Source organism: Chlamydomonas reinhardtii, chromosome 10 (genome assembly GCF_000002595.2).
Source record: "Chlamydomonas reinhardtii strain CC-503 cw92 mt+ chromosome 10, whole genome shotgun sequence".
Taxonomy (NCBI): Eukaryota; Viridiplantae; Chlorophyta; class Chlorophyceae; order Chlamydomonadales; family Chlamydomonadaceae; genus Chlamydomonas; species Chlamydomonas reinhardtii.
This window is the reverse complement of record NC_057013.1, coordinates 5,641,378-5,655,300: the sequence shown is the minus strand read 5'-3', so window position 1 is coordinate 5,655,300 and position 13,923 is coordinate 5,641,378. Positions and strand designations below refer to the sequence as shown.

Sequence of the window (13,923 nt, the reverse complement as noted above, 5' to 3'; positions counted from 1 at the left end):
GTGTGTGTGGGTGGGTGGGTGGGTGGGTGGGTGGGTGGGTGGGTGGGTGGGTGGGTGGGTGGGTGGGTGGGTGGGTGGGTGGTTGGGTGTGGGTGTGGGTGGGGGTGTGGGTGGGGGGCTACAGTCAGGCTACACTACTCAAGTGCCGTCTCCGAATGTGCAGCACTCTGCTCTCTCTCCCTTGTGTTTGCAGAGCTTCATGCTCTGCCAGTGCAGCTAAATTCCATACCTCCTGCTTGGCTCTGCAGTTCCCCCACGCCCCATCGCACGCCCCCATGCCCCCATCCCCATCAGGCCCGCGGGTCGTGAGGCGCTCATGGCCCGTATCGCGGCGCTGCTGCCCGGCGGCCGCAGCCCGGCGGCTGTGGCGGCGCACGACGACTGGACGGTGGCGGCGCGGCTGGCGGCGCGGCGGCGGCGGGACCTGGACCAGGGGTGGGAGCGCGAGCGGCGGCAGTTTATTGAGGACAGCAGCAGCTTCTTGGAGGTGGGGGCAGGGGAGGGGCGGGAGGTTGTATTCACCAGCTAGGGTTAAACCAAAACCAACTTAAAAACGAGCGGAGCATAGGTAGAGGTGTTAGTTGCAAGGAGGTTATGTGCAGGAGGTACGGGGCGGTACGAGACTGTAAGGATTACGAATTTCAAGTTGTAGCCAGAAGGAAAGTCGGCACAGTTTGTCAGTAGGGTTGGCTGTTGGTCAGGGTCATGCGAGAGGTGCCCGCTAATGAGGGGAAGGCTGACGGTGACTGGGACTGCATGCCCCCTGACCTGACACTGGAACCACATCCCACCCGCCAGCTTCCTCGGGCCCTGGACCCCTCTCCCCATACTGCTCCCTTCTTCTTCTTGTTGCTGCGCAAACGACCCCCACCCATGTAAACACACACACACTCACACTCACACACACACACACACACACACACATACACGCACACACACATACACACGCACGCACACTGCTGCTGCTGCAGGAGAGCGAGCTGGTGTTCTTCACGGAGGCCGAGGAGGCAGCGGACAGGTGCCGGCTGGGTTGGGTGGGCGGGGTGGTGGTAATGCCGTGTTGAAGACATGTGTGTGCGACACAGATGTGCCTTTGCTTCGAGTTCGGTGGTCGTGAACTCGTGCGTGATGGTACGCATGACCGCGTTCATGTTTTGTTGCCGTTTCGGAATGGCAATCACCTCATCTACGCAGCGCGCTATCGAGCATTAGATTCTAGGAACCAAAAAACACCTTCCGGGTCCCCGTTTTGTCCTGTTTGTCCAGTTGCTAAATTGCGGTCATCCTTTCAAACTCTGCAGGCTGGTAACGGAGCTGCTGCGTGAGCGTGCGGCCGACGAGCTCGCGGAGCGGCGGGCGGAGCGGGCGCGCGACGAGGAGGTTGAGGTGGCGGAGCGGGCGGCGGCGGAGGCGGCGGAGGCGGAGGCGCGGGTGGCGGCGGAGGCGGCGGCGCGGGTGGACCGGGCGGTGAAGAAGGAGGCGGTGGCGGCGTACAGGTGGGTGGGTGGGTGGGTGGGTGAGTGGGGATGGGGTCGCATCGATTACGCTTTAGCACTCGCTCGCTCGCTTGCCTGTGAAGTCATGTCCGTGCCCGCCACCATGTGGTTACGACTTCGTCTGCAGTCTCCAGTGCCTGTACCGCTTTTCGAAACATCCTTGCAAACCCCGCCCCCCCCGCCGCCACACTCCACGCAGGGCCGAGTTGGAGCGGCAGCAGGCGGAGGCGGCGGCGCGCATCGAGGCGGCACAGCGCGGCATTGAGGAGCTGGCGGCGGAGCAGGTTGGGAGGGAGCGGGGGGGGAGGGTTGTAAGTACCAGCCCAAACTAAATCAAACCAAGCCAAGCTAGCGGAGCACAGGCAGAGACGACAGTTTGCCGATGGGGGGTAGCCGTCCATATGAAGAATGGAGTGCTTAAACCACGAAAAGGGCGGAAATAGTGTGGCATCTTCCTGTGCCTGTGCCTACTTGTCTGGCTGCTCCTCACCTCTGCCTGTGTATAAATCTATGTCCGTCTCGTTGCTGAATCTGTCCCCCTCATTTAAAAGAATCATGAATGCAACCAAATCTCCAAAATCAGGCTGTGTACAACAAGGAACGAGTGGAGTGGCGCCAGGCCGAGTACGCCGTGAAGCAGGACCGAGCCAAGGTGCGGGGGCACTGCATGTGTGCGTGTGTGTGTGTGTGTGTATGTGTGTGTATGTGTGTGTATGTGTGTGTTAAAGAGCATAAGGAAAACATTACGCGTAGGACAGTGTATGCGTTTGTGTGTGTGTGTGTGTGTGTGTGTGTGTGTGTGTGTGTGTGTGTATACGGCATTTGTGGAGCTTGCTTCGCGCTTGCACAATGCGGTAGCGATGCAGCTATCTAGCGGGGCGCATTGGAACAAGGGCGCGGCTAACTAGCTGTTGGCTTGACTTGTGCCTAAATGCATGTGTGCGCCCATGCACCCACTCGTGCAGGAGGCGGCGGCTGTGGCGGCTGCGGAGGAGGAGGCGCGGCTGGCTCGACTGGAGCGGCTGCGGCTGCTGGTGGCACCGCAGGTGCGTGGCGGGTGGGGCGGGTTGTGGAGTGGAGGCATGGCAGAGCGTGTTGAGGGCGTGGGGGCATGACACAGGAGGAGCACGGGAGTGGGACAAAGTCCATGCTTCACAAAGGAAGCAGGCATAGCTTGGGGGAGCAGAGGTTTGGTGGGAGTGCAGGTGCACGGCACGCTATGTGCTTACACACGGGCCGGCACGAACGGGTATGTTTCCCTGTCAAGATACGGATACGCACGCGGGAATTGCTTCCACACATGAACAAGCAACGGGCGCGCACATACACATGAACAAACAAACAAACACACACACACGCACGCACACACACACACACACACACACACACACGCACACACACACACACGCGCACACACGCACGCACGCACACGCACACACACACACACACACACAAACACACAAACACGGTTCTGTTCTGTGTGGAGGCAAGCCATAACCTCCGTGTGTGCGCACCCATGTGTTCACCCACCCAACGCCCACCTGAACTAACACCTAACCAAAGCAGCACCTATTGCGGCCACCCGCTCGCCCCCTGGTCTGTGCCGCTGGTGACTAGACGCCACACACATGGCTGCGACATCCGTATACCGTCGCGTTGCTGCATCGCATACACTATCTTTGCGCTTTGAGTTCCTTGTTCTCTTCAACACATGGCTGCAGGTGGAGGCAGACCCGGCGCGGCTGCTGGCGCCGACCGCGGCCACGGCGGCGGCGCAGGCGGCGGCGGAGGAGGCGGAGGCGCTGCGGCGGGCGGGGCTGGCGGGCGCCTTCAACCCGGTGCAGGGGTTCACCACGGAGCAGGTGCTGCGAGATCAGCGGTTCAAGGTGAGAGGGGCAGGCAGGGTGAGGTAGGGGCGTGAGAGGGGCAGGCTGAGGGTGCGTGAGGCGTGAGTTGTGAGGCGTGAGGTGTGAGGTGTGCGGCACGGCGTGAGGTGTGAGGCACGCACTGAGGTGTGAGGGTGGGAGCTTGTTCACAGCGTACGGTAGTACGAAGAAAGCATATGCATGCGGAGATGAGGGTGGAGATCGTGGGGTAGGGGCACACGGCGTGTGCCGGAAGCACAAAAAAGCCGCAAATTAAGAAACGGAAATGCCGCTGCCTGTTTGCAGGTGCGCGAGGCACTCACTCGGCTGGGGCTGCACGAGACCGACTACGGCCGCGCAGCCATCGCCGCGGCCCGACCCGCACAGCCGCCGCGCCTGGACAACTACACTTCAGACCAGCGCGCAGCCATGCTGGCCAAGCAGGCGTGCAAGTGATTTTGCAGCAGAGGCAGGGAGCGCGTCGGCGGCGGCCACAGCCTCGCCTGCGCCTATAGCGACAACGCAGCGCAGCGGTGCCGCAGCGTTCACGAGCAGGTGTATATGAATTAAAAGTTACGGTATGGTAATGTTTGGAGGTGAAGAGCTAGTGCGAGCTACTGTGTGCTGTGCAAGTGCAGAGAAGGTATCATGACTCGTGAGGGAGTCCGGTGTGGCTGTGGTGGGAGATGGGGAGAGGGATCTTGCCAGGTGGTGGTGGGCGAAGGACCGCCGGCTGCCTTGCGCTGCAAAGCGCATGCCAGTCATGCCTTCGACATCCGTCTCTGGCGCCGGTAACATTTAGTTTCTCGTCATTGCCAGTCGCTTGCTGAGGTCTTACTTGTCGGTTACGTCGATGTTCATAATGGAAGGGGCCGATGGCGCGGATACCGGACAAGAACACATTAAGGTCTGGCGCAGGGGTCTTGCATTGGGAAGGGCGGGCAGGAGTGGGGGGCGGGCTGGGAAGGAGGGTGGGAAAATTGCCTAGCGCAGGCATCTGGCGGGGTGGGTCTGGTCTGGCAGCTGAGTTCGTTCCAGAGGCATCCTGACCCCCGCGCACGCGCATCGCGCATCTGAGGTTGCTGGGGTAGCCCTGCGCAGGCATCTGGACTGCCGCTGGGCGGACCGCCTCCGCCAGTCCGCCCAGGCATCTTGGTTGCCGTGCCTACGGGGCTACGCATCTTGACTAGCGTAGTTACCAGGGTTCTCCATCCAGGAGCAATCCAGGACTTTTTAGGGGTTAGGGCAGAAAGCGCAGGAGGGACTAGGCCCCCGCCCAAGCGGGTCCCATTCCAGGAAAGTCCCACTAAGTCCCACTCCAACAAAGCGAAGCAAGGAACATGAAAGGTTCGCGCCAGCTGCTGCAGGAGCTCGCGTCCGTGTTCTCAGGTCCGGCCTGGAGCAGCAATGTCTCAGGCTATCGTGCTTGGATCCGTTTGGATGGCAGCAGCGCAGTGGGCTTCAAACCAGCAGGTCCAGATTCGTTCAGGAGCCTTCGCCAGCCGGGGCAGACTTGCTGAGGGTCTCCGGCTTGGCCTCCTGAATCCGGACCTGCTGGTTTGAAGCCCACTGCGCTGCTGCCATCCAAACGGATCCAAGCACGATAGCCTGAGACATTGCTGCTCCAGGCCGGACCTGAGAACAGGGACGCGAGCTCCTGGAGCAGCTGGCGCGGAACTTTCATGTTCCTTGCTTTGCTTTCTTGGAGATGTCTAGAAAGGTGGGAGCTCGGAACGTAGCCGGGCTGGGGATCACCACTGCGCTGCGACTTCCTGGCATTCGCAAAATGCCATGTAACATATCGGAGCCATGTATGCAAATGTAACAAAGTCTTTCCTTGCGAGACGATGCCTGGGCTGTTCCCAAGTTGCACGTCACGCATGCCACTCTGCGATGAGTCCCGGAAATCCTCGCAATTTCCCCCCCTCAAGTCACATATCAAGTTGACACATATACCTATATTTGTAGGGTGACAGTGGAGACCTTTGCAGTCGTGGTTGGCGCAAAGGCTTCAAGTGCGCATCCCCAAGCGCGAAGATATGAAGCGAGACGCAGCCTCCCTGGCAGAGTTGAATACTTTCACACCCGCACCTGGATGCCGCCCTCGAATTGAGCCCGAGTACCTGTGCGCACTTTCTACTCGGGTCATGCAAGACCCAGTCATGGTCGCCGACCCCGCGCACCCGCCTGTTTGCTTCGACCGGGAAATGCTGCTATTATTTATCGAGCAGCATGGAGTGTCGCCATGCACAGGTGTGTGTTTATAGATCCCAACACCCCAGCGGGCCGGCGTTCCACAAGCAGCAGGCAACTACCGTATTGCAGTTCCCGTCGCCCCGTCTCCGGAAGCGTGCGCCCTGGTGCTTGGTCATCGACAGAGGCGCGGGAGCGGCGGCACTGAGGTGACCCTTTGTCCGAGCTGGCGACCTGCAAAGGTGCCCTCAAGCCGCCTGACACCCAAAACATAATTATGCTCCTTGTCACTCCCGCGTCCGGCTGCAGGCCAGGCGCTGCGGCCCAACATGCTGCTGCCCAACACGGCGTTGAAAAACCTGATCAAGGCACATGTGAGCGATGTGTGGGAAGACAGGATAGCGCGTAGGCGGGTGCACGGCTGCCGATCATGGTGAAAGCACGCCGCCACGCCAATCAACCACGACCAACTCACACGCGCGCGCGCGAACACAAACACACGCACACCTCCTCATGCAGGTGTGGGACCACATGACTTCCTCACCCGTCCCCAGCAAGCGCCCCAGACTGGGGGCACCCGCAGCGCCTGCCGCCGCCGCCACCGCTGCCGTCATCACCACCGCGACAGCCGCCGCCTCCCTGCCCACCACCCCGGCAGCCATGGCATCACCACAGGCGCCTGCGCCTGCGGCGGCGCCTGCGCCCGCGCCCGCGCACCAGCCCTCTTCCAGATGGTCAGACATGGGCCCGCCACCGGTCGTGGCGGCGACGGCTGCCACCTCCCCGGCGGCTGCTGCCACAGGTCCCACTGGCAAGCCGCCGGCTCCGGCACCGCCGCCGGCGGCGGCGCCGTCTCAGAAGTGGGGCCCACCGCCGACATCGGCGCCGCTGCCGTGGGCCTTGCAGCCGCAGCCGCAGCGGCAGCCGCAGCGGCAGCAGAACAGCGCAGTCGCCGGCAGCCCTGGCGGCGGCGCCGCCACCCCAGCATCCGCAGGCACAGCAGCGGCAGGTGGCGGCGGGCTGTATGTGCCGTGCCTGCACACCCTGCCTGCGCCAGTGCGGCCCTACGCGCCGCCGTGCCACCACTTCGTGAACGCGGGCTTCTGCGACCGCGGCGACGGCTGCCCCTTCAACCACCCGCCTCAGGCCGCGGTGCTCCTGACGGAGCAGGGGCTGCCGTGGCGGCCCAACGCGCCCGCCTGCGAGCACTTCCTGCGAACCGGGCGCTGCAGCTTCGGCGTCCGGTGCCGACTCCACCACGAGCCCGGGGCGGCGGGGGCCGTCAATGGCGGTGGCGGCAACGGTGGCGGCACGCCAGGCGCGGCTGCGGCTGGCGCTCTCGCGGGGACGCCCCGCCAGCGCTGGGGGGATAGGAGCAACGGGGCTGCTGCCGACACTTCGCCCGTGATAGCAGGCGCGCAGCAACAACAGCGCCAGGCGCCGCCTTCCACGCAGCTGCCCTCCACACAGGCGCAGGCGCAGGCGCCCCAGCCGCCATCGCACCAGCAGCCGCATCCCAAGCCGCCGGGGGTGGGTGTGACCTACACCTATGACGCTGACGCGGAGGAGGAGGGCGAACTGCATCGCTACCGGTTCCCACAGCGACTGGACGCTAACCCCTGCCGCCAATACTGCAACACAGGCTTCTGCAGGTGTGTGCGTGTGCGTGTGAGTGCGTGCGCGTGTGTGTGTGTATGTGTGTGTATGTGTGTGTGTGTGTGTGTGTGTGTGTGTGTGTGTGTGTGTGGGAGCACACGGGAAACAGACATGCGATGCGTTGTGGCGCTGATGGTGTGTCATCCTGGCCAACCGTCCGTCCGCTGGCCAGCCCTGTCCGCACCCCGAGCTCCCCCCACAACTTTCCCAGCTCCTGCGTCCGTCGTGGACACCTCCCACTTATCCTTTCCGCCCTCTCCTCCTCCTGCCATCTCCCTTTCCCGCCTCCCTGCCGCTCCCACCTCTCTGCCCCGCAGGGAGGGCGCCGACTGCCGCTACGACCACCCCGAGGAGCTGGGCGTGTGGCTGAACGAGGACGGCTACCCGCACCGCCCCCTCGCCCAGCAGGAGTGCCTCAGCTACGCCCGCAGTGGCTGGTGCTCGCTCGGCCCCCGCTGCCTGCGCCACCACCCGCTGCGCCCGCGGCCCGCGGCGCGGGAGCGGGGTTGAGGCGGTGCGGAGCCAGCAGGAGCAGAGCACGGTGATGCAACGCGCGAGGCGGAGGCAGAGGCGGGGAGATGTGGAGCAACGCGGGAGCAATGGGAGCAGAGCGGGAGCAACGGGAGCAGAGTGGGGCGCCGTGGGCTGTGCGGGATGGATGTTTGATGGGCGGCCGGGGGGGGGTCATGGGTGCAAGTGGGAACGCGGTGAGATGATGGCTATGTGGAGGGGCTGGCGGAGCGGCTCCGGAGAGTTCTGGGTGCGTGCTGGCCGGGTGCTGCTGGGGTGAGGACAGACGAGGACAAGGTGGCGAGGACTTCATGTCTCTCTTGGGAATCTTGTGCTGCACTGCACATATGATACTGGTGTTAGGGAGCAGGGTGCACGTTTGAAAGAGCTAATACCTAACAGTGTGCAGCCGGTCAGGCAGCTCGCGCCCTGCTTGACGTGCCGTCCCGTAGAGCTGATGGCAGAAGCACGTTGGAACGCAGTCGGTGGTGAGCTGGACATTACAATATATTTCATGCGCTTGACCATGACGTGCATTTGAGGCCGTGGGGGCCTGGGGGCTGAGTCGCTGATGAGCAGCCTGCTGCCAGCCGCCTGTGCCAGCACCCAAACAGCGTATACCCATGCAGCGCTTGAACACGGCCGAAGGCCTCAAACGCAGCTGTCAACAGGTCGAACTCCGGTACCAGTTCTAAAGAAGCGTTTTACGGTACACAACTGTCACATCTTTACCCCCTCCTGCGGCACTGCTTTCCATGTGCGTGCAAACACATGTGTGTTCGTGATGGAACATGGCAAGGGGCAGGAAAGCGTAGTCCCGATGTGTGTGGCTCCCACCCGTGCCCACATAAATGCGTAGCAAGAAGGGACAAGGCATTGGTGCGTCGTTCGCGCGCTGTTACTGTACCGACGGTAGCTGGCAGGTTGTGTCGATGTTTTGCTGACGCGCATTCCTCACGCTCCGGGCGCCCGGCCAAGGCGATAGCACCACACAGACTCAATGCGACGCCACACCGCGCGGATAGCATAGCCGATGCGCACCTGCAGGCAGTCGACCGGCGTCCACGGATGAGCTGTGTAGACGAGCACTAGCGTAATGCACACACATGTGTGTGTGTGTATGTGTGCTCGCGTACGTGTTCGCACCCACAGTGCGGTGACCCTCTGCCGACACCGCACACATTCGCCTCAAAGCATCTTCGGTATCTCACGAAATCGCGCGTGCTGAGCCGGCGGCGGCTCGGCACACACACCCGCCTCCTCAGCTAGCCAAACGCGCGCACACTCTGCGAGCCACACCATCCTGCCATCATCCTGCAGCGACCCAAACCCAACACAGCATTGTTCATCTCTGTCATGCCCTCACGCAGTCTCCTCTGTCATGCACTCTCCTCTGAGACCTCGGTGCGGCGGCAGACACCGCCTCAGCCAGCCATCCTGCCTCACGCCTCAAGCTGCGCCGCCAGCGCCAACACATCAGCCATCTCCAACTCCTCCAGCGGCACACACGCACGCCCCCCAGGCCCCAGCGGCTGCCGCCGCGCCCCCTCATCCCCGCCCCCGCCCCGGCCCTTGCCCGTGCCCGCATCGCTCCCCGTCGCCGCGCCCTCCCCACCACCCGCCACGCCACACGCGCCCGGACCCGCGGGGTGCTCCACCCCCGCCGCCCCCTCCTCCTGCCCCTGCCCCTGCCCCGTCTCCTGCTCCTGCTCCTGCCCCTGCTCTTGCCGCGGCTGCCGCCGCTCGCACAGGCGCCACAGCGGCGCCCCCGGCTCCGCCTCCAGCCTCCGTCCGTCCCAGCTCACACCGCGCAGCCCCGCCCGCCTCAGTGCCAGGTAGTGGTCGTGGCAGGCGTCCACCAGCGGCACCTGCGGCGGCACCGGCGGATGCAGAGGCGCGCATGGGCGGTGGGGGTGAACTGGTGATGGCTGCTGTTGTTGAGGTCGTTGTGGGATGAGTCTTGTGGTGATGTTATAGTAGTGGTGGTGGTGGTGGTGGTGGTGGTGGTGGTGGTGGTGGTGGTGGTGGTGGTGGTGGTGGTGGTGGTGGTGGTGGTGGTGGTGGTGGTGGTGGTGGTGGTGGTGGTGGTGGTGGTGGTGGTGGTGTCGATTGTCGAACTGAGCTAGGCAGCGCACGGCGGCGGCTAGCGGCATTATGGGCACTTCCGGCCTGTCTCCATGCAAGGGTGCAAGGGTGCAAGGGCAGTGGTGCAGTGGAGCAAGGGCACTGATGTACCGTAAGCAAGGAGTCGCTGTTATGCGGTGCCGGCCTTTCCTCCCGGCAACTCCCAACCCCCAACCAACGATCCCCAACCCCCAAGTAACGAGCAGGCGGCACCGGCACCCACGCTCCTCAGTCCGTACCTGCAGGCAATCAGCCATGGCTGACCTCACACGGGCGGCGAACAGCGCCGGCTCCTGCCAAGGTGGGTGGGTGGGGGCGGCAGCGGCGGGTGCAAGGGCCGGGCTCACAGAATGCCGAACTCACGGCATACCGAGCTCACAATGCGTTGTGGCCACCCGCGCGTCCTGGATACGCACACCCACCCACACCACCGCCTGGGTCTCTACCCCGGGCCCGGTGGGCTCCCCCAACTGCCTCTAAATCTCCAAAATCGCGGCCCCGCGTCAGCCCCTGCACCCCACCCTCACAACCCCTACCCCCTCCTTTTGTTTCGCTTGATTTATACAACCCCAACCCACCCGCATAAACCCTGTAACTCCCCCCCCAAAAGCCCACCCACCCCACCCGCAGCTCCTGCTGGTTGGGCTGCATCGGCGGCAGCAGCGTCACCTCCAGGTCGTTGCGCCACTGGCACAGCAGCCGCAGGAAGTTCCAGCGCGCGTCGCCCATGGTCCAGGCGGGGTTGGCGCCGCGGAACCGGTACCTGGGGCGTGCGCGGCGTGGGGGGCGGAGGGCACGTCGGCATCAGTGGGCGTGTCAGCGTGTGGGACCGTAGTGGGCAAGCGGAGGGTTCCGACCTCTAACCGGGCGTCGCGGGCATCGCGGGCATCGTGGGCAAGCACTGTACGGCTCTGCGGTGCGCCCGCGTCCCTCAAGCCGTGACTAGCCTCCCCGCAGGGTTGGGGAAACCTCCCTCCATCCGCCCTCCATCACGACCTGTTGCGGCCTGGCCTCTCACTTTATGCAGATGGGCAGCACGGGCCGCCCCAGCACGAAGGCGCCGGTGCGGAAGCGCAGCAGCCCCCGCCCGTTGGCAGTGGTGCCCTCCGGCGCCATCACAACAATTGGGTAGCCGCCGGGTCGGCAGTAGCTGGGGTGCCGCACGCGCTGTAGCAGCACCTCGGTCACGTTGCCCTGCACGATGAAGGCGCTACTGCTGCTGCTACTGCTGCTGCTGCTGCTGGCCCTGCCGTTGCTGCAGCCCTTGCTGGCCTTGGCGCCGCCGCCGGCGTCGGCGCCGGCGTGCCCTAGTAGTGTGGCAGCGTTTCCAGTGCTGCTGCCGGTGGTGTGCTTGCTGGCGGCGCTAGCCGTCTGCCGCCGCCGCTGCTGCAGCACAGAGCTGGCGGCGGCGGGCTGTCTGCAGGCGGCTTCGCCTGTGGCAGCCTCCGCCACAGCCCCTACGAAGCCCGTCAGGCCTGCAGACGAGACGCCGAGGCCAGGGCTGGGGTCGGAGGCGTGGCCACTGGCGCCTGCTACTGCTGCTGCTGTCGCCGGCTGGGTGGCGGCGGCAGCGGAGGAGTCCCCAGCAGCCAGGCTGTCGCTGCTGCTGCTACCGCTGCTGCTACTGCTACTGCCGCCGTTGGCGCCTGCGGAGGCTCCGCCCGCGCGCCGCTGCTTGCTGAGCTTCTCGTACGGGATGAAGACCGTCTGCGATACAGCACACACACAGACACACACACACACAAGTTTCTAAAAGTGGGTAATTGAGTTCTAGCACCTGCACACTTGTTCACTGAGCACAGCTCGACATGCGCAGGCAATCGGGGGCTTGCATCGTGCTCGTCCGCGCCGCTTTGTGCCTTGAGGAACAAACCGATGCTCGACGTCCTTCAAAGACTGCCTTCGACATGTGTCTGCGTAGTTGCTCGCCCCGCAGCCCCCTTCTCATCCCCACCAGCACCACCCGCACCACCCGCACGCCGCAGCACCTGCCTGCAAGGCGCGGACGGCGGAGCCAATCACCGGCAGCTGCGCGTTGTCGGCCTTGCTCACACCCGACGGCGCCATCAGCCACACCAGCAGGAACGCATCCACCCAGGACGCCTGCAGGGCGCAGGTGCGCCGCCCACCACGTCAGCCCGCAGCCCACAGAGGATTCCGTGTTCGGTATGGGCGACCGCCCCGCCTACCACCCTGCCCCTGGTCCTGTGCCCCCGCCGCCGTGTGACCCTGTGGGGCCCCTGCTCCTGCCACCCTTCCCTTGGCCCTGCCCCTGCCCCTGGCCCTGGCCTGCACCCTCCCCCTGCCCCTGCTCCCACCCCTTCCCGCTGCCGGCACTCACGTGGTTGAACACGCCCACGGCCCCCAGCTGCAGCGCCTGCTGCAGGTGCCGCCGGCCCGCCACCCGCACCCGGAAGCCCAGCGCCCACAGCACCACACCCACCAGCTCCTTGCTGGCTAACACCTGGGCGGCGTGAAAGCGGGTTGGACAGGTGGTTGGCTTACAAAGTGTGGATTGGGAATTGAGTATAAGGAGGAGCAAAGTAAGGAGAAGACTCTTGCGCACACGGATGGGGGCGGTCGGCCGCGAGGTGCCGTGCACGGGTATGCGTGTGTGTATGGGGTGTGTTGGCACATGATGACACCGCGCAACGCAGCGTCTGTGCACACTACACTGGGGGCTGATGTAGGATTGGCTAGAGCGTACGCGGAAGCCATGTAGAGGGGGAAGGACTTTAGCCAAGTGAGGCCGTGGGGCCGTGACTGCCTTAGCCACGTCGCTACCCAGCAGCACCCAGCAGCACCGGCACCCACCACCATCAACACCCACCAAATAAGGGGAACACAAGTCACATCGCCTTCTGGCTTTTAAGTGACACGGGGGGGTCTCCCCTCCTCTTCATGCTTCATGTCACCACCCACCACCATCACCACCACGCACCACCATCACCACCACCATCACCACCACCATCACCACCACGCACCACGTTGCGCCTCCAGGCTGGCAGCGGCTGGTCGGGCGGCACCCCCCAGGCCGCAGCGCTGTTGATCACCGCCAGCGCCACCAGCGCGGCCCCGCCCAGGCATAGGCGCAGCGGCACCCAGGGCAGCAGCAGCAGCATCTGTACGGCAGTGAAACACCAGGGCGGTGTGGGGCGCAAGAATGTGTGTGTGCGTGTGTGTGTGTGTGTGTGTGTGTGTGTGTGTGTGTGTGTGTGTGTGTGTGTGTGTGTGTGTGTGTGTGTGTGTGTGTGTGTGTTAGACAAAAACAAACCGAAAGGTGTGTGTGTGTGTGTGCGTGTGCTGTGTGGTGTGTGGGGCGATGCCGTGTGGTGTCGGGCGATGCGTGGCTGCAGGAGCGTACAGCTGGATGTGGCACGGTAGCCAGGCATGCAGAGCAGGACCTCCTCACGCACGCTGCTTGTGGAGATGATGCCTAAGCCCAATACAGTGACGCAATGTATGTGCTCTCGAGGCCAGACGGCATACATCGCGAGAGGGCGGTGGGTGCAGCCAATACACCTTGAGGGCTTCGTAGGCTGTGAAGGGGCAGCCCAGCTCGAGGAAGGGGGAATCCCTGAGCTTCATCGCCGCTCGCCCCTCTCCCCCGTGCCTCTACCCCAGGGCTTGGAAGCTTGTGTAACGCTTTGCAACGAGCGCCTGAATGAAAAGCTGGCAGCGAGGGGCGGGGCACAGAGGTCGGTGACTCAGTGCACGCCGTTTGACGTGCTGTTGGTTGGTTGCACCAGCTGTGGCATTGCATGAAGCACTTGGCTTCCAACAGCGCCAATGGCTGAGCCGGGAGACTTAGGTTTGAAAGAAAGACATGCTCGGAATTGTGCAACGTCACTGCGTCCCTGACGCACTGCTGGAGCGCCTCACCGGGATTTAGTTGGCTTAGAGAAGCATTTGAGTTACTTTAAAGGGTGGTACATGAACATAGCAAGGAACATTCCCGGTGCAACACCCTCGCGACGTCAAAGCCCCGCGCGCGTTGCAATTGAACGGTCCAAGTCAATTCGTGTGTTCCATTGGAAGGTTACCAAGTAGTGGTTTCATGTTACCGGGGCATGGACGGC

The 13,923-nt window shown here is 63.8% G+C and overlaps 3 protein-coding genes across 4 annotated transcripts in view; 2 read left to right on the top strand and 1 right to left on the bottom strand.

Annotated features, from left to right (window-relative positions):
• The window catches only part of CHLRE_10g460466v5 (uncharacterized protein), a 10,170-nt gene extending 4,972 nt beyond the window's left edge, over window positions 1-5,198 (top strand). The window contains exons 9-17 of the mRNA XM_043067143.1: window positions 295-487; window positions 972-1,018; window positions 1,302-1,496; window positions 1,696-1,780; window positions 2,080-2,148; window positions 2,462-2,542; window positions 3,218-3,382; window positions 3,668-4,332; window positions 4,751-5,198. Coding sequence (XP_042920540.1) covers window positions 295-487; window positions 972-1,018; window positions 1,302-1,496; window positions 1,696-1,780; window positions 2,080-2,148; window positions 2,462-2,542; window positions 3,218-3,382; window positions 3,668-3,817 — 985 coding nt within the window. The 3' untranslated portion in view covers window positions 3,818-4,332; window positions 4,751-5,198. The remainder of the gene's footprint in view (window positions 1-294; window positions 488-971; window positions 1,019-1,301; window positions 1,497-1,695; window positions 1,781-2,079; window positions 2,149-2,461; window positions 2,543-3,217; window positions 3,383-3,667; window positions 4,333-4,750) is intronic.
• Window positions 5,199-5,338: 140 nt separating this feature from the next.
• CHLRE_10g460400v5 (uncharacterized protein) lies at window positions 5,339-8,274 on the top strand. Of its 2 annotated transcripts, none has more exons than XM_043067141.1 (4): window positions 5,339-5,614; window positions 5,864-5,928; window positions 6,074-7,206; window positions 7,528-8,274. In XM_043067141.1, exons 1-4 carry the CDS (start codon window positions 5,569-5,571, stop codon window positions 7,718-7,720), a joined length of 1,437 nt encoding a protein of 478 aa, XP_042920539.1. In that variant the 5' UTR covers window positions 5,339-5,568; the 3' UTR covers window positions 7,721-8,274. The 2 variants fall into 2 exon arrangements, with proteins under 2 accessions (XP_042920539.1, XP_042920538.1); XM_043067142.1 differs by having other exon boundaries at window positions 5,339-5,763.
• A 2-nt stretch (window positions 8,275-8,276) lies between these two features.
• On the bottom strand, window positions 8,277-13,868 carry CHLRE_10g460350v5 (uncharacterized protein). The gene is made up of 9 exons (XM_043067140.1): window positions 13,727-13,868; window positions 13,367-13,516; window positions 12,829-12,966; window positions 12,186-12,308; window positions 11,837-11,947; window positions 10,863-11,551; window positions 10,469-10,607; window positions 10,084-10,137; window positions 8,277-9,588 (listed from the first exon to the last, which is right to left on the bottom strand). Exons 2-9 carry the CDS (start codon window positions 13,430-13,432, stop codon window positions 9,163-9,165), a joined length of 1,746 nt encoding a protein of 581 aa, XP_042920537.1. The 5' UTR covers window positions 13,433-13,516; window positions 13,727-13,868; the 3' UTR covers window positions 8,277-9,162.
• Between the last annotated feature and the right edge of the window lie 55 nt (window positions 13,869-13,923).